Genomic DNA, 18,398 nt, shown 5'->3' with positions numbered 1-18,398 from the left:
ACACTTAGCCTGCCCCTTCCGTCTTCCAAGTGGCTTTCTTCACCTTCAGGTTCACTCACACACACACTTGGTAGACGCCAAGCACTTGAACAAACAAGAAGGGAATGTCCGGATAAGGAGAGGTGGAGGCTGCTCTGTTGTGTGTGAATGGAGGGGCAGTGAGGCATCAGATAGATAGATAGATAGATTGATAGATAAATGGAAGGTTTGAGTTAGTAAATAGATAGAAAGGATAAGTCAGTAGATAGATAGAAGGTCTTAGTCAGTAGATAGAATACCTGAGTCAGTAGACAGAAGACTTGATTCAGTAGGTAGATGGTTAGAGTTAGTAGAGATAAGAAGGCTTGAGTCAGTTGATACATATAAAGCTTGAGTCATTAGATAGAAGGCCTGAGTCAGTAGATATATAGAAGGCTTGAGTCAGTAGATATATAGAAGGCATGAGTCAGTAGATAGATAAAAGGTCTGAGTCAGTAGATATGTAGAAGGCTTGAGTCAATAAATAGATAGAAAGTCTTGAGTTGAGTCAGTAGATAGATAGCAAGCCTGAGTCAGTCTGTGTTAAAGGCAAATTTTGTTATTGTATAAGTCAATCTCACAATATGTAATTAAAAATAAGGATATCAAAGAGTGTTAAGTGACTCAGTAAGTTGTGTGTGTATCAAGACTGCTTCTGTTTCTACACAAATAGGTCTTGCTATTCTGGCTTTGAGTTAGAAGTATGATTGTTAAAAGTGTGCAGTGAAATGAGTGAAGTTTTGTTATTAGGTGGAAGTGGTTCAGTGTGTATCAAGGTTCCTGTTGCTGCATCAATTAATCTTCCTGCTTGGTGATGAAGAAGTGTTGAATTCAGTCAGGAAAGGGATGTAGATGTAAAAATGGAAGTACTTGAGTCTGCGTTTGGGTTTAATTTGTCGTACTGCCTAAGGTGTACTGGTAAAAAAGTGTTGAAAGCAGAAGTGTTTGTGTCTGTGTCTTGATTTCTGTTAATCATTCAATATGTTGTACTACTTAAGGTGTGGTGTTAAAAAAGAAGTGTTGAATTTAGGCAGTGGAATGTCATATGAAAATAGAAGTGCTTCATGTCATAACTGTGATATTTGACATTACATTTACGTACTCTTTTCAGGCTTTCCCTTATACCTAAAAGCAATCTTGTGTGATGTGGTGGAGGCTTCCTTGTGTTCCTTATGGTGTCAGGAGAACTGTGTAGTGCTGATTGTAGTTGTGAGTGTGTTTGGGGTGAGGGATTATGTTGAGGAAGGATCAAGAGGCTGTGTTGGTAGAGGGACTGTGTAGGGGTCAAGGATTAAGTTTTGGGGGTCATGGCATGTACTTGAGGGTTGGGGACAGTGTGGTGGGGTCAGGGATGTGTGTATAGGCATTTTGTGTTGTGGGGACATGCAGTGTGTTGGGGTGAAGGATAAGTTTTGAGGGATGTGGAGTGTGCTGGATGGTTAAGGATAGAGTAATGATGAAAGACTTATTTTAGGGGACATGAAGAATAACAAGGAGGAAATGTTTATCTATGGTGCCCTGTGGTGTATGATAATGTGTGTCGTGTGTTGCAGGGGACATGAGCATGCCTGAACGTCGTGGCACACAAGCCCTGGAAGCATGGGCACGGCGGGCCACCTCCGGGTACGAGGGTGTCACCATCACCAACATGAGCACAGCATGGAGGGATGGACTCGCCTTCTGTGCTCTCATCCACCACTTCAGGCCAGACCTCATGTATGTAGCCCTTGTGTGTGTGTGTGTGTGTGTTTGTGTGTGTGTGTGAATTTGTGTCTGTGTGGATCAACTGTCATTGTTTCTTTGCCACTAACTAGGTGTATATTGAAGAGAGTGTTTGATACAGTGGGACTTAAAACTGTCCCTTTCCACTGGGGCCTGATGGGGCTAGAAATGTGAATGATGTGTATGTGTGCATGTGTGTAATGTTTTGTCGGTGCTGCTCTATACAGATACTATACAGATAGATAGATAGATATTGAAGTGACACGAGGTGGTTGATTGAGTACAAGTTGACATTTGATAACAATGCCTCATAATGTTCCTGGTTTTTGTGAAATACAATTGTGAACTCTTGAGAGGTGATGCTACGTGTGACTGTTGATTGATGTCTCCAGTGTTGTTGGAAGAGTGTCTTGATGTAGTGTCTAATGATCATGTATTCACTGTAGTAATGATAATTGAATATTTGAATGCATATCATACAATGAGAGAAGAAAATGTACCAGTGTAATTACTACTCCTATTGTTGTGAATATTACACACAGTAACATTGCATATTTATACATGCTGGGATGTAAAAAAAATATATAAACAATAATATTAATGCAGATTTATACTGATTACTATTAGAAAGTTTCCACTGAAGTGTGTAAATAAGAGAGAGAGAGAGAGAGAGAAAAACACTCAACACACATCTCTTCCCTCATGTCTTCTATAATCCTTATCATCCCCTCTTCCCCCCTTTCTCTCTCTCTCTTCACCCCTCTTTTTGCTCTCTCTTCACCCCTCTTTTTGCCTCCTGTCCTCAAGCCTCTAATCCCCCTTTCCCAGCCTCTAATCTCCTTCTCTGTAACCTCCCTGGACTTCCCAAACATACTTCCTCTCCTCTTCTCTCTCCTCCTCTCCCCTCCTACTTATCCTCTAAGGTCTCTCTCTCTCTCTCTCTCTCTCTCTCTCTCTCTCTCTCTCTCTCTCTCTCTCTCTCTCTCTCTCTCATGTCTTTCCTGCCCTCTTTCCTCCTCCTCTCCTCTCTCTCTGTTAATCCAGTAATGTTTCCCATGTTCCTTCACGTTCTCCTCTTCCTGGATTTCGCTAATGCTCTCTCTCTCTCTCTCTCTCTCTCTCTCTCTCTCTCTCTCTCTCTCTCTCTCTCTCTCTCTCTCTCTCTCTCTCTCTCTCTCTCTCTCTCTCTCTCTCTCTCTCTCTCTCTCTCTCTCTCTCTCTCTCAGGAAGCCTTGCACATGCTGGTATAATGAGGACTGAACTGCCTACGTAGCATAACATGACATTGGATCTTCCTTCGTTGCCTTCTTACTGCTTTGAGCCCAAGCACTTTCCTTGACACACCTCATAACTAATTCACAGTGAATGAAGGTCTAGAAGTAGTGACATATATCTCTTGTTTCTCCTGTGTATATTATTTTTTCTTCTAAATTTTAAGCCTTTCACTGTGATATAAAATAAATGACAGCTCCAGAACGTTTTTAAGCATCCATAACACAGTAAGGGAGAAAAGAATAGATTTTGCAATTTTTAATCCAGTTTATAGTTTGATGGTGTGTGAAATAAGTAAAGATGTCTCTGAGTGATTGGTGTTAATTAAGGAAAGGTGTGACAGGGTTAGGTTAAGTCCTCTTGTTTGTTGAGGAGTGTGTCAGTTGTCAGTGTTTCTCTCCAAATTATTGCTGTTGTTGTTTGTAATATACATCATCAGTTTCGCATCAAGGATTCTCTTGTATGTTAAGCTATTTATTTATTTATTTTATTTATTTATTTTTTTTCATTTGTCTTGATCATCCTATTAAATTTCTCCTCTTTAATTTTTTATATTCCTTATTAAGTCATTGCCATTTATTTTCATATATGATAGACAGATCACAATTTTCAGATCAAAACACCACCTTTTTGTTTCCCACACCATTTACCACACCACCTCACCCAACACCTCTTCTCCACACAGAGAATTTTCCTCTCTCAAATCGGAGAACATCTTGGAGAACAACTCCCTTGCATTCCGAGTGGCAGAACAACAGCTAGGCATCCCTGCACTGCTGGACGCCGAGGACATGGTGGCCAACCCTGTGCCAGACCGCCTCTCCATCCTCACCTACGTCAGCCAGTACTACCGCGCCTTCTCTGCCATGGGACTGCTGGCGGAGAGGAAGCAGCAGGCGCGGGGCAAGGATGGCAAGGATGGTGGTGGTGACGGTGGTGAGAGCAAGACCACTCCTGTGTCTCGGCCCCAGTCCCTGCCAGCCACTCCTAAGACTGCCACCACAGAGACCAAGACAGATAAGGTGGTGTGCTGTTGCTGATTTCTTTGTAGTGCTCTCTCTCTCTCTCTCTCTCTCTCTCTCTCTCTCTCTCTCTCTCTCTCTCTCTCTCTCTCTCTCTCTCTCTCTCTCTCTCTCTCTCTCTCTCTCTCTCTCTCTCTCTCTCTCTCTCTCTCTCTCTCTCAGTTTTCCTGTGTGATGCTTTTTTGGTGTGTTTTTTATTAGTGTTATTTAGAGATGCTTTTGTGGTTTTCTGTCTGTCTCTCAGTCCTGATTTATGAAATACAAAGTTGAGATTTATGAGTGAGAATCTCTTTCTCATAAGTTACACCTGAGAGGCATTGAAGATCACTTTGAATGGAGAAACTAAATTAATATCAACCATTTGTCTCTACTTATAAATTCTGAACAGTTTTTAAGCATTCATAAATCGTGATGGTGTTGTGTGTCTTCTAGCTCATCTTTTATACTTTATTATGATACTACTCGGATATTTCCCAATCTGTCTTTATTTCCTTAGTCTCCATGCTTCTGTCTTATCCTCCCCATGTGTTTCCTGTGTGTGGCTGTTGGTCTGATGCTGACCCTCACTATCAGTCAGTCTCACTAACGGAGCTAAGCTGTCAGTGTGTCAGTCGCTCGCTGGGTGCTGGTCACTGGTCACAGGAGCCTCTGTCAGCCAGCACTGCTCTGCCACTTGCCACGCTTGTTGTGTGTTGTATTGTGTTGTGTTGCCTAGTGAAGTGTTCCAGTGCATGGGTTTTTTCTTACATGGAAGGGAATCCAGTTGAGGATTATATGATATAGGTTAGAATATTATTTATATGTGAAGAATATTAAAGGATTATAGAGTATACTTTTATGATTTGTTCAATGTAAAAAAATTTCAGGAAAGAGTTAAACCCTTTTCTTTAGATTTCTTTTTATGTGAGGAGACAAAGAAAGGATTACATAACATTGTTGAATAGTGGGGAAGTCTGTGATGATAAATACTGCCTGCCTAGAGACTGAAGGAGTTGTAAGAAGGGCAAGATCAGCTGGAAGTGAAAAGGTAATATTTGACATTTTCACTGAAAGAAAACCACTGGAGTGTGTGGAGGGAGCATGTGTGTTGACAGAGTGGTGTAGGGAGTGAAAGTGTGTTATGAATGGTGCAGCTTGAGTAAGAGTGAACCACCAGTGCTAATGTACTAATGTGTCCACCCTAGTGTTGTCATCCACCGCATATCCATTCCCTCAACCCAAACCAAACCACTTAACACAGACTTGTTACTCAATCATACTTGCATAAATACATTCAACATTGATGTGGTGTCAGCTGTATCCTTGCTAGACACTCCCTTCAATGCAACTCATTTCCTTGTCATGATGTTGCTATTCCCCCCTCCCATTTTTTTTTTTTTTTTTTTTTTTTTTTTTATTCATTGATTTTTTTTTATAGTTTCTTAAGTATTAGTTTTCATCTTTCTATGGTTTGGTTGTGGCGCCACAGGATCGTGGCTGTTGTGACGCCTAACATCACTCACTCACTCACTCACCTTCCATGTCGTAAGTGTTCATATTGCCTTCCCATTATCAGGTTTAGTTATTCCTATCAATTCCATAATGGTTTTGTCTCTTTTGACCATCCTGAGAGTAGTTTTGTCTACTTACCCACTGGTGAAGGAAAGTTATTGGAATGTGGTTCAAAATTAATGGAAAACAAAATTAGGAATGGGTAAGTGTGTGTGTGTGTGTGTGTGTGTGTGTGTGTGTGTGTGTGTGTGTGTGTGTGTGTGAAGAGAAACAAGAGTGATAAGTTTAAAAGGATAAATGTTGCATCTGTTAGTGTTGGTTTTGTTCATTATGGTGTTGTAACTGTGACTGATCAGCACATGAGTCACTAGCTTTGATGAACCAGTACCTGTGATTCTCATAGGTGTTGTAATGGTGAGTGGGTCTCTGACAATGCAGGTGAGTGTATTGGTGAGTGAGGGCAGTGCTGGCTTTCATTGCTATTAGTTACTCAAATTTTTCATGCTGTCCCAACAAAGTCCAATAAATAATTCCCAACAGACTGAAAATTTATCCTTCTCTAAGTGTTTCTTAGTTTGGCTTCGAAATTCTTGTTTTCATCTTATTTTTCTTTTCTGATTCTGCTCTTTTTCTTGATAATCTCTCCAGGATTTACTTCAAAGTCTGCAGTTATATAGACATACACAGGAATTAAGTCAGGCTCATGTTTTTCTATCTTCATATCTACTTTCAGCCAACTTAGTCTTACAGTGGTGGGTTCCCTGCACACACCTCCAAATGCCAATACTTTTCTCTGGAGAGCATTATGTCTTGTGTTGTAGTGTGGCTGTGATGGCTGGTTTGGGCAGAAGAGACACTCACAGTAGGGGGCATAGGTAGTGGCTCCTCCAGGCCTCGGCAGGGTGAGCAGAGGACACCGTGATTAGTGGCAAACCAGGCACCTTGGTTCTGGCTTTCATAATAGTGTGTAGTAATAGTCTGAGTTCTAAGAGTCTGACTTATGGTTCTGTAATGGTTTTAAGTTCTAGATAGTCTGACTTTTTGTGGTTCTTTTTTCTGGTTAGTAAAGAGAGTGAGCATTTCATAACCTGCCAAACACGCTTCACATAGCATGAACAAAACAGCTGCCACTGTGACGTGTAAACTGCGATGGGTCCCTGTGATGAGTCATGCATGTGTGCCCCTCCCTTTCCCCCATTGCACCCCAGCCCAGCTTAGTCCCACCTCAGGCGCAAAGCAGAAGAGTTTGGCCGATCCCAGAGGTGCCATCTTGTCACACATCTGTACAGGAAGTCAAACAGCATGTGGTGCACAGCTATGCCCAAAATGCTCCTTGGCTATCAAACTGAAATAATAACTTTTGTGCATAAAGTTGTGTATGCTAAGTAATTTGACTTCTTGTGCAGCAGAGTAACATCTTGGCACCTGAGCTGACTCCTGACCTGACCAAACTCTCTTGCCGTGTGGCCGCGTCCCCGCCATCTCACTGGTCTGTGTGAAGAGTAACATAACAAGGCGCCGGACTCACTCGTGCTGTGTGTGCCCTCTTTGCCATTCCCATAACACAATTTATCGTTAATACCTGTTTTAATTTCCATGTTTTCCCACCATAGCCCTGTCTAATCCACCCTACCCTCTTTCTTATAGGACAATTTTGACATCATGGGACTTTACAAGCCTGAAATATTTTGTTAACGAGGTAAAGACCATCAGTTGCTGTGCATGTTACAGGGAGTTGTGGAGGAATGACTTGACGCGGAGTGGAATGGAGCAAAAGTTAGAAAGTTAGTGTCTTTCCTCTTGCTTCACTTTCCATCCACTGATTCCCTCCCTTCCTTCCTCCTCCCTCCCTCCCTCCCTCCCTCCCTCCCTCCCTCCCTCCCTCCTCTCTCTCTATGCCTCCATTAATCCCTCCACTCCCCATTTTCCTTTCATAGATTTTGTATTTACCCCTCTTGTATTTGCCTCCACACATAAGTATATAGTCTCCCTCCAAAGCCAACACATTGCATGACCTATGACGGTGTCTCTTCTATCCCTGTTCCTCTTCAGGTTGTGAGGAGAGAGAGAGAGAGAGAGAGAGAGAGAGAGAGAGAGAGAGAGAGAGAGAGAGAGAGCACACACTCACTGAAGTACTAACATTTGTTACTAACACATCTAGAAAGTTGTGGTGACTCTCACTTTTTGGTCACTCATCTTTGCTGCCCCTTGATGGTTCCTTCCCTTGGTTCCTGCTGTCTGCTGCCTGCTGCCTGCTGGTGTGGCCCTTAGGTCTTAGTTGGGGATGGTGGTAGTGGTGGTAGTGGTTGGGTTAGTGTTGTACTTAGTGCTGTTGTTGCTGTTGCTGTTGCTGCTGCTGCTGCTGATGTGGGTGGTGGCCAGGTCTCTTCTGAATACTGGTGTGGGTGTGTCTTGTGAGCCTGTCCCCTGTATGGACTGACCTGCTCTGTGTAGGTCTTGTGTAGGTCTTGAAGTTGTGAGGTTTGCTGTCACATTATCATTACAATTCTTTTCTATGTTACAAAATTATTATTATTATTATTATTATTATTATTATTATTATTTTTATTATTATCATCATAATTTTTATTATTATTATTGTTTTTAATGTTGTTGTTTTTACTATATGTAATTGTATTCATATGGTACTGAAAAATCTGATAAAGGAAGTACGTAGTAACATATCCAGACAGAGTAAGTGTTGATGACAGTCACTGTTACTGTTGTCACTTGTTAGACCTTTAATGGGTGGGTGAGTGGTAACCTCTCTCCCCATGGCCCCTGTGCCCCTGTAAGAGTGCCATGGTGTGCCGCAGGTGCTGGGGCGCGGTGGACGGGGCCGGCGCGAAGTGTGCGTCACCTGCCAGAACCCAGTGTTTCTGGCGGAACGGCTGATGGTGGGGGCGCCGGGCCAGCTGATGCACCGCACCTGCTTCCGCTGCGCTCGCTGCTCCACCCAGCTGACCCTGGCCGGCTACTACCAGACCGAGCGGGGCCAGTACTGCTGCGAGACTTGCCCCGACGAGGAGCGCCTGCCCCAGGTAGGGTTGCTGGCTGCCCCCACTGACTCAGAGTCGTCCACCGAGGAGTCAGAGTCAGAAGAAGAGGAGGGGGAGAGCGAACCCCCACGCCTCCCTGACACCCCCGCCCCAACACCCTCTCCAACACCCCCCCGACCCCGGACAGTGTTCCTCTCCCAGACCCTAGTCCCCGCCCCAGAACAGCCCACCGACCTGCCAGAAAGCACAACAAATGAGCAGCCCAGCCACTTCACTAAGGTGTCCCCCGCTCTGTTTGGTGCAGACAAGGCGGGGCGAGTGAGGGAACATAGCCCCGACCCGGCACCACTGCCCCGCACAGTAAAGTCCCTCAGAACAGACCCTCCAGAAGTATTGGACACCGGCCAGACCAAACCACACGTACCCCCTGATGCTCACACACCCCCGCCTCACCCCAGCACGCCCTCCCCAGACACTCGCACCCACGCACAGACCACCCCCACCAAGACTGCCTCCTCCATTGTTGCCCGCCGTCTCCAGATGTTCCGGGAGATGAGCAACAAGACAGGCAGCAGCAGCATCAAGATAGGAGACAACAGAGCACCTCTCCAGAGACCAGCCAGGAGAGGAGGAGCTTCCCTGGTGGAGGAAGACAGGACACTGACCACCTGCAGAGAGGACCACTGAGAGGAAGCAAAACTGAGGAGAGAGAAGGCAAGACAATAGATATTCCATCCATCACAGTGACCAGAGAGACCCCTGAGGGATATGGAATGGAATCCACTGCTTCCTCCATCACCACCACCAGTCTTCCGTCCACCCAGCCTACCCCTGCCGCAGCACAAAATCCCTTTGAGGACGATGATGAAGACGATGAGAGTGCAGGTGATCACCAAAAGACCCAAGGGAAGGAGAACAGTGCAAGAGACAATGACAAAGACTCAGACCAGGTTGTGAGTGAGGTGGTTAGCGACAGACATGAGAGTGAGTCAGAAAAGAGCCACAAAGAGGAAAGTGAGACAGAAAAGAGCCACAGAGAGGAGACTGAGACAGAAAAGAGCCACAGAGAGGAAAGTGAGACAGAAAAGAGCCTCAGAGAGGAGAATGAGACAGAAAAGAGCCAGCTGGACAAGGTTGTGGGTCAGACTCAGGGTGGTGAGGTTGTGAGCAGTGAGAGCCACAGTGAGGCAAGGGATGTGGTTGTGACCCCTGTGGTGGCAGAGAGTGGCTCCTTGGGTGGCACTGAGGAGCACCTGGTTGTGATGCCTAGGGAGCCACAGGACCCTGCCAGCACCTCCCAGCCCCACTACCCTGACGACCTGAACCCATTTGGTAGTGAGGATGAGGACGATGACACAGGAGCAGCCCCGCAGTCCCCTCAGCCTACCCTGAAGGAGGCTGCAGGAGACTCACAGGACACTAAGAATCAGAGTTCACCAGCAGCAGCACCACCACCAACACCAGCAGCAGCAGCAGTGGCAGAACAACCCCCACAGGACTCTCCCAGCAGGAGACTCATCAAGGCTAACCTAAATCCATTCGAGAGTGATGAAGAGGAAGAGGAGGAGAAGGATGCCCTGGTGCCTAAGAAGGAGGAAAAGAAGAGCCTCAATCCCTTCTGGAGTGATGATGAAGAGGAGGAGGAGGAGGAGGAGGTAAGAGGAAGGAAGGACTCAACACTTAAGGGCGCCAAATTCAAGCCTCCACGCCCTCCACCACCGACACTTCCCAGGAACAGGTGAGAAACCAAATGCTGTGTTCATCTCATGTGTGTCTTCTATCTTTTCCCAAGTGTATCAGAGTTTAGCACCATGCATGAATTGATCTTTAGTTCTTGTTTGCATCTTATTATGTTCCTCACATTCTTTACAACTCCAATATAATATTGTGCATTTTTCTTTCTCTTCCCATTTAGACTTCTCACTTCAACTGTTGTTTTCAAGGAGACTTTCAAAAGGTTTGTCGTCATCTACCTAATGAATAAACTGTCTTAGCTTTTATATCCTGGTCTCTGTAATGTATTCCATGCATACCTTTCTCTTTTTTAGTGTGTTTTTCATGGTCTCTTGCTCTGATAAAAATCATCTTCCTGGTAGTGTTACATCTTTTAAGCCTAACTCTCTCTGCCTTGATGAAAAGACACCAGTATGATATCCTGCTCTGTTGTATAAACATTACTACTGGGAAATTAGGGAGGCGGTGGCGTAGTGGATAAGGTGGTGAGTGTGGGATCAGACAGACGTCCACACGTAGGTTCAAATCCCACCACGTACAGCCTTAAAACACTTTGCCATTTGTCGAGTGGTTTAAAGTTACCTGCATATCACCATGATACTCAGGTTCTAGGTGGTTACACTCAAGATGAGCTTGGGTGGTGATATGGGCCCTAATATGGGTACCACTATAAATAAAATTGTCTGCGTTATTAATGGGCGGAAGCTGAACAGCGCTCCCCATACACTCTTAAAGTGTGCGTACAGGCGCTATAGGCCTTACTGTAAAAGAAAAAATAAATAAATAAAAGATAAAAAAAAAAATAAAAAATAAAAGACAAAGATGGAAGGTGGTGGATATGGAAAGGCAAATGCAGTAATTATGTATTTACTGCTCTGCTTGCTTCTCTTGTGTTCTTGTCTCCCTCCACACTGAAGCCACACTCCTGACCCACACAACCCCATCACCCTCTGTGTCATCCATGTTGCAAGTACACCCCTCACCTCTTTTTTTCTGTTATATCTCTTTATCCATTTAGCACAAGGTGAATCCTTCTATACACCGTGCATCAGCTTCTCTCCATCACTAAGCTCCATTTGTTTTTTTCTCATTCTGCTTCCCAGAGGAAACCCTATTGCTGCTCCCTCTAATCTCACTGTCTCTCATGCCTGACAAACCCTCAGGCATCTCACATCACTATAATTTGCCACCAAAAATATTTGTCATGCTTACACATCGCTCTCTCTCTCTCTCTCTCTCTCTCTCTCTCTCTCTCTCTCTCTCTCTCTCTCTCTCTCTCTCTCTCTCTCTCTCTCTCTCTCTCTCTCTCTCTCTCTCTCTCTCTCTCTCTCTCTCTCTCTCTCTCTCTCTCTCTCTCTCTCTCTCTCTCTCTTTGTTTCTCTGATTCAAGTAGACTTTCTCTATTTCTTCAGCAAAGATATATCTCATACCTGTATATCACCATCTCCTTCCCATTTGTTTGTCAGATTCTTGTGTACACTTTCACTGTGTTTTACTCACCTGAACTGAAGTGTCTTATCATGGCTGTGCATTATTCCTCACTTTTATTTCTCTCCCTCCCTCCTTGTCTGCTGCTTACCCAAATATTATGCAAGAACTCAAGGCTTACTTCTCTCAACCTCTGGACTTACTCTTTACCTCCTCAGCCATATTTTGACTTCACCCCTTATCTTCCACACCCTTCATACATGTGTTGGTGGAGGCTGGTGCTGTGTCCTTTCCCAGTGACCAGGAAGCAAGGTGTTACAGCACACATTTTGTAAGTGGTGTGGTGAAGGGGAAGGAAGGAATGGTGAGTCACTTCCTGCAGCCTTGCCTGAATCAGAGAGCAGGTGAATCACTGACTTAGTGCATGCATGCCTTCACACACACACACACACACACACACACACACACACACACACACACACACACACACACACACACACACACACAAGAGTAACCAAGGTGGGAAAGGAGCTGGTAATGTTTGTCCCGTCTCCATATAGTCATGTTAACTGTTGATTAGCAAAATAATGTCCAGTGAAGGTAAATATAAACTGTAGCCTGCGTTTGAGCCATCAGCTGGTTTGTTTACGTCTGCGCAACATGGCGGCCGTGAACTCGAAAGAGGAATCAGACTTCACAGGGTTTCAAGGAATAATGGAGAAGAGCGCTTATGTGAAGAAAATTCTGGAGTTAGAAGGTAAAATTGAAAACTGTTTGAAAAGTATGAGGGCCTGGAAACGAGTTATGACAATGTAAAAGAGACTGTGCCGATATGAAGAAGGAAAATGCAGCACTGAAAGAGGAAGTTAAGCTAATTAAAGTGAATTGCGAAAAATGTGGAGAATCTCTAGGAAAAGTGATGGAGAAGCAGGCTGAATGGAAAAAAAGTCAGGAAGTGGAAAGAAAGGAGGTAAATTACAAAGTTGCAAGTCTGGAAAAGGAAATCAAAGAGTCAGGGGAGAAAACTTTGGGCCTTGCTGAAATTATAGATCAACAGATCATAGAAGAGAAGATAGCTGAGAAAGTGGTGAAGGTTATTAAGTCAAATGAGACATTGGTGAGGGAAACTGTAGACAAAAAGAGATGTGTGGTGATATTTGGTGTGGAGGAGGATAAGACACCGAGTAAAATGGAGAGAGAGAAAACATAAAAAGGTGATAAATAATATCATTAATGTGGTGCAAGAGGAGGAAAAGACCTAGTACAAGAAATAGAGGACTTCCATAGAATTGGAAAGTTCACAAGAGAAGGTATGAGGCCAATAAGAATCAAACTTAAGTCACAAAAGGATGTAGATGAATTGGTGGAGAAGTCATGGAGGCTAGCCCAGCAGGAAACAACAAGGAAGATTTGGTTGAGAAGAGATCTCGGTGAAAAGGAAAGAGAAATGTTAAATGAGTTGAGAAAGGAGGCTTTGAAAAAATGAAGAGAGGACAGAAGAAGAGAAGAAAGAGTTTTTCTGGAGAATCTTGGATATGAGACTGAGGAAGTGGTTCATAACCCAGAAAAGTACAGCAAGAAAGGACTAAAGAAACTTACATATGAGCGAAATGTAATGTATTCCAACATAAATGGAGTGATATCGGGGATTTTAGAACTCAACGATTACTTGAGGGACAAGAACCCAGATATTGTGGGTCTTACTGAAACAAAACTGAGAGAGGGAGAAGACCTGATGAAGGTTGGAGAAGGGAAATATAACGTTTGGAAAAGAAATAGAGTAGGTAAGATGGGAGGAGGAGTGATGTTGCTGGTTAAAAAAGATATAAAGGTGGATCAAGTGAAAAAGGTATGGGAAAGGCAGAAGTGCTAAAGATCAGAGCAGAAACTAATGAAGGAAAAAAGAGGCACTACATAGTGGTGTACGTACCACCTAAGACAAATGCATGGTCAGTACAGGAATATGAAGAAATGATAAGTGATACAGGAACATGTCTGGAAGAAATGTTGGGTGGCTGTGAACGAACTATAATGATGGGAGATTTTAATTGTAAAGAGGTGTGTTGGGAGGACTGGTCAATGGAAGGATCAGAGACAACATGGGGAAATACACTATTGACACTGGCAATGGAAAATGTGTTAACTCAGTGGGTCAAAGAAGATACTAGGTTTGGAGGAGAGGGAGCATCGTCAAGACTGGACTTGGTCTTTAGTACAGAGCCAATGGTCATTGAGGAGATGAGGGTGGAGTGCCCTTTAGCAAAGAGTGATCATGCAGTTTTGGAGTTCAAGGTGATAGACGAAGAGAAATCTAGAAGAAATGAAGAATATAAAGTGGGAAGATGGAATTATGCCAAGACAGATTTTGGAAACCTAAAGAAATTCTTTCAAGAGACAAATTGGATGAAATTCAAGAGTGCTAAGGAGCAAATGAAAAGTGGAAGGAATTTATAAAAATATACAAAGAAGGTGAGAAAAATTTGTACCAATAAGACAACATAGAGAAGTTGGAAAGCAGGACTGGTTTAACGATAGATGTGAAAAGGCTAGAACAAGAAAAGAGGATGCATGGAAGAGGTGGAGAAGGAAAAGACGGATTAAGCAGTGGAAAGTTACAAAAGAGCAAGAAATGAATATGTGTTGATTAGAAGAGAAGAAAGAAAGAAACAAGAAAAGGATATAATTGATAAATGTAAAGACCAACCAAGGCTTTTTTACAGACATGTGAACAACAACATCAAAAATAGAGAAAGTATTGAAAGTTTAGAAGTAAATGGAGTATACAGTGAAGATCCCAGGGAAATGGCAGAGGCTATGAATGGATGCTTTCGGAAGGTATTCACAAAGGAGACTGCTTTTGACAAACCACTGGTAATGGAACAGAAAGGGATTATGAAGGAGTTTCAAGTAACGGTGGAGGAGATCAAGAACATGATGGGGAGTTTAGAAGTGAGAAAAGCTGTGGGACCTGATGGGGTATCAGGATGGATTTTAAGAGAATGCAGGGAGCAATTGGCAGAAAAAGTTTGTGAAGTAATTGATGCCTCATTAAGGGAAGGTGTAGTGCCCCAAGACTGGAAAAGAGCTAACATTGTCCCAATCTATAAATCAGGTAACAAGAGAGACCCATTGAACTATAGACCAGTGTCACTTACAAGTGTGGTAGCTAAGATGTGTGAGAGGGTGGTGAAGACTAGATGGACAGACTTCTTGGAGAAAATGACATACTTTGTGAGTGTCAATTTGGTTTTAGGAAAGGGCGTTCATGCACGACAAACCTGATATGTTACTATTCGAGGGTGATAGATGTAATACAGGAAAGAGATGGTTGGGCTGATGGAATATATCTGGATTTAAAAAAGGCCTTTGATAAGGTACCACACCAGAGACTGATCTGGAAACTTGAAATGGTAGGAGGAGTGCATGGCAGTTTACTAAAATGGATGGAAGACTTTTGGTAGGAAGAGAAATGAGAACAATAATTAAGGACAGACCATCAGAATGGGGATTGGTGGAGAGTGGAGTTCCACAGGGATCAGTGTTGGCACCAGTAATGTTCGCAGTCTACATAAATGACATGGTGGATGGGGTGTCCAGTTATGTGAGCCTATTTGCAGACGATGCAAAATTGTTACGAAAAGTGAGATGTGACAAAGATTGCGAACTACTCCAGGAAGACTTGGACAGAATATGGAAATGGAGCTGTACATGGCAAATGGAGTTCAACACGACAAAATGCAAGAAAATAGAGTTTGGCAAGAGTGAAAGAAGAATCAGGAGTATGTACAAGATAGGAAATGAAGACATAAAACCAGTCATGAAGAAAAGACCTTGGGGTGACAATTACCAATGACCTATCGCCAGAGAGACATATAAACAAAATAATTGGAGAAGTATTGAACTTATTGAGGAACATAAGAGTGGCGTTCAGATATCTAGATGAAGAAATGATGAAGAAAATAATTACTGCAATGATAAGACCGAGGCTTGAATATGCAACAATACAGTGGGCTCCGAACTTAAAGAAACACATAAGGAAACTAGAGAAAGTACAGAGGGCTGCAACGAAAATGGTGCCTGACTTAAGAGATTTGACTTATGAAGACAGACTGAAAAGAATGCAACTTCCAACCCTGGAAAACAGAAGAGAAAGGGGAGACCTGATAGCAATATACAGAGTGATGAAATTAGGTAAATACACACACACACACACACACACACACACACACACACACACACACACACACATACACACACACACACATTTTGCAAGAAACTTAGAAAAAGAAGAAAAGTTTCCAATCAACAGAGATACACTTTTCCCAGTAAAGCAACAAACCTTTACATACATACATTTCCCCATTCACAGGAGCCCCTCAACCCTCTCCACCTTCTCCACTGCCTCCACCATCACCCCTGCCACCCCAACCACTGCCACAACTCCACGCAAGAAGAAGGTCATTGCTCCACCACCCCCTGCTTCCCCCAACCTTTCCCTGGCCTCCTCCCCTGGTGGATCAGTGGCCCTCAGGAAGAAGGGAAGACGAGCCCCTGCACCGCCCCAGCTGACTGGCCAGACTGGCCGCTCCTCCCCCAGTGACCAGGACACTCGCAGCCTTGACACAGTGTCCAGTGGGGATAGAGAAGGTATGCTGGGTGCTTCTGATGCATTTGTGGTTATTGTAGCACTCCTTTCCCTCTCTCTCTCTCTCTCTCTCTCTCTCTCTCTCTCTCTCTCTCTCTCTCTCTCTCTCTCTCTCTCTCTCTCTCTCTCTCTCTCTCTCTCTCTCTCTCTCTCTCTCTCTCTCTCTCTCTCTCTCTCTCTCTCTCTCTCTGATAAGGTTAACCCAGTATTTATTTGAAGCAAGTTAGAGGTAAAAAGTGCTATGTGTAGGTTTGTATGTTGTGTTTACTGTATATTGTCTTGAAATATTGTGGTGTTTGTTGTATTACCCTGTGCTGTGCTGCGCTGTGCTGTGCTGTGCTGTGGCTGATGTTTTGGTGGCTGAGTGTGTGTCTGGCTTGGCAGATCCTGATGAGGTGCTGAGTTGGAAGATTCAAAAAGATCTCAAGAACCATTCCAACAAGATCAATGGCACCCCCCAAGCTCCCCCCAAGCCCTCACGCAGCCCCCACACCCAATTCACTGCTTCAGGTGTGTGTGTGTGTGTGTGTGTGTGTGTGTGTGTGTGTGTGTGTGTGTGTGTGTGTGTGTGCTTATGTGCTTTATGCAAGAGGGAGACCAGCCAAGGGCAACAAAACATAAAAAAAAAAAGGCCCACTTGAAATGCTGGTTCTCTTAAAGATTAGTAAAGGATTAGCCAAAAGACAGGGACAAATGTGTGTGTGTGTGTGTGTGTGTATGTGTGTGTGTGTGTGTGTATGTATCAATTTTTGTCCTTGCTTTGTATTTATCTACTTATATCATTACACAGACTATCTCATACTGTCCCAGCCTCAAATCCCAAATTATTGCTTTTTTGCTTTTACTTACCTATACTGTTGGCTCACACCACCTCCTGTATTTACCTAGTTGTTATATACAGGAAGTGTGCTAATATGTGTGTGTGTGTGTGTGTGTGTGTGTGTGTGTGTGTGTGTGTGTGTGTGTGTGTGTGTGTGTTGGGGTGGGGTGTGGGTGTGTGTCTATGGTGTATGAGTCAAATGATGTACAAGGTTAAGGTACACGTACAAAATTGTTCACTTTCTTTCATTACTCATCATATTGTTCTGTATTAGTCAATGCAATATAGTTGTGATGCCTCACCTCAAGCACAAAAAGTTTCTAAATCAACTGTACATAGCGTATTATACCTGGTCCCAGTGTGGCTGACTGTGTTGTTCCACAGAGCCAGCAGGTGGCCGGCACTGCCCAGTCAGCAAGAGTGAGGCCGGGGAGTGGAAGAGAAAGAAGGGTCCAGCCCCGCCCCGCCCCGTGCCCCAGAAGCGTGCCCTTAAGAAGCTGCCCATGAAGGTGATCCAGCAGGAGCTTCAGGATATTGAGATCAAGCAGACAGAGTTGGAGCGGCAGGGAGTGCTTCTGGAGACCTCCATTAGGAAGCGGACGGAGGCCTCGGCACCATCCAGCCCCCAGGAGGAAACACCACCCTCCAGCCTTCCCCCCAGCAGCCCTAACAGCATTGAGGTGGAGGACATGATTCTGCAGCTGTTTGAACTCGTCAACGAGAAGAACGAGCTCTTCCGCCGCCAAACTGAGCTCATGTATCTGTAAGTGTGATGATAGGGAAACACACACACACACCGCGTAGTGTAGTGGTTAGCACGCTCAACTCACAATCGAGACGGCCGGGTTCAAATCCCGGTAAGCAGCGAGGCAAATGGGCAAGTCTCTTAATGTGTGGCCCCTGTTCACCTAGCAGGAAATAGGTACGGAATGTAACTCGAGGGGTTGTGATCTCGCTTTCCCGGTGTGTGGAGTGTGTTGTGGTCTCAGTCCTGCCCGAAGATCAGTCTATGAGCTCTGAGCTCGCTCCGTAATGGGGAAGACTGGCTGGGTGACCAGCAGGCGAACCGAGGTGAATCACACACACACACACACACACACACACACGATAGCTCAGTGGTTAGAGCGCTGGCTTCACAAGCCAGAGGACCGGGGTTCAATTCCCCGGCCGGGTGGAGATATTTGGGTGTGTCTCCTTTCACGTGTAGCCCCTGTTCACCTAGCAGTGGTTAGGTACAGGATGTAAAT

The 18,398-nt window shown here is 44.3% G+C and overlaps 1 protein-coding gene across 1 annotated transcript in view; it reads left to right on the top strand.

The window, feature by feature from the left end:
- Positions 1-18,398, top strand: part of LOC123511086 (MICAL-like protein 1) — a 40,279-nt gene that overhangs the window by 11,789 nt on the left and 10,092 nt on the right. Inside the window, exons 2-9 of the mRNA XM_045266701.1 lie at positions 1,572-1,734; positions 3,698-4,034; positions 8,342-9,210; positions 9,333-10,262; positions 10,440-10,481; positions 16,056-16,333; positions 16,716-16,841; positions 17,536-17,914. Of these exons, the coding sequence (XP_045122636.1) occupies positions 1,577-1,734; positions 3,698-4,034; positions 8,342-9,210; positions 9,333-10,262; positions 10,440-10,481; positions 16,056-16,333; positions 16,716-16,841; positions 17,536-17,914 (3,119 nt within the window). The 5' untranslated portion in view covers positions 1,572-1,576. The remainder of the gene's footprint in view (positions 1-1,571; positions 1,735-3,697; positions 4,035-8,341; positions 9,211-9,332; positions 10,263-10,439; positions 10,482-16,055; positions 16,334-16,715; positions 16,842-17,535; positions 17,915-18,398) is intronic.

The sequence above is a fragment of the Portunus trituberculatus genome, chromosome 31 (assembly GCF_017591435.1).
Source record: "Portunus trituberculatus isolate SZX2019 chromosome 31, ASM1759143v1, whole genome shotgun sequence".
In the NCBI taxonomy this organism is placed as follows: domain Eukaryota; kingdom Metazoa; phylum Arthropoda; class Malacostraca; order Decapoda; family Portunidae; genus Portunus; species Portunus trituberculatus.
The sequence above is the reverse complement of the archived record's forward strand: the minus strand, read 5'-3'. Positions and strand labels throughout refer to the sequence as shown.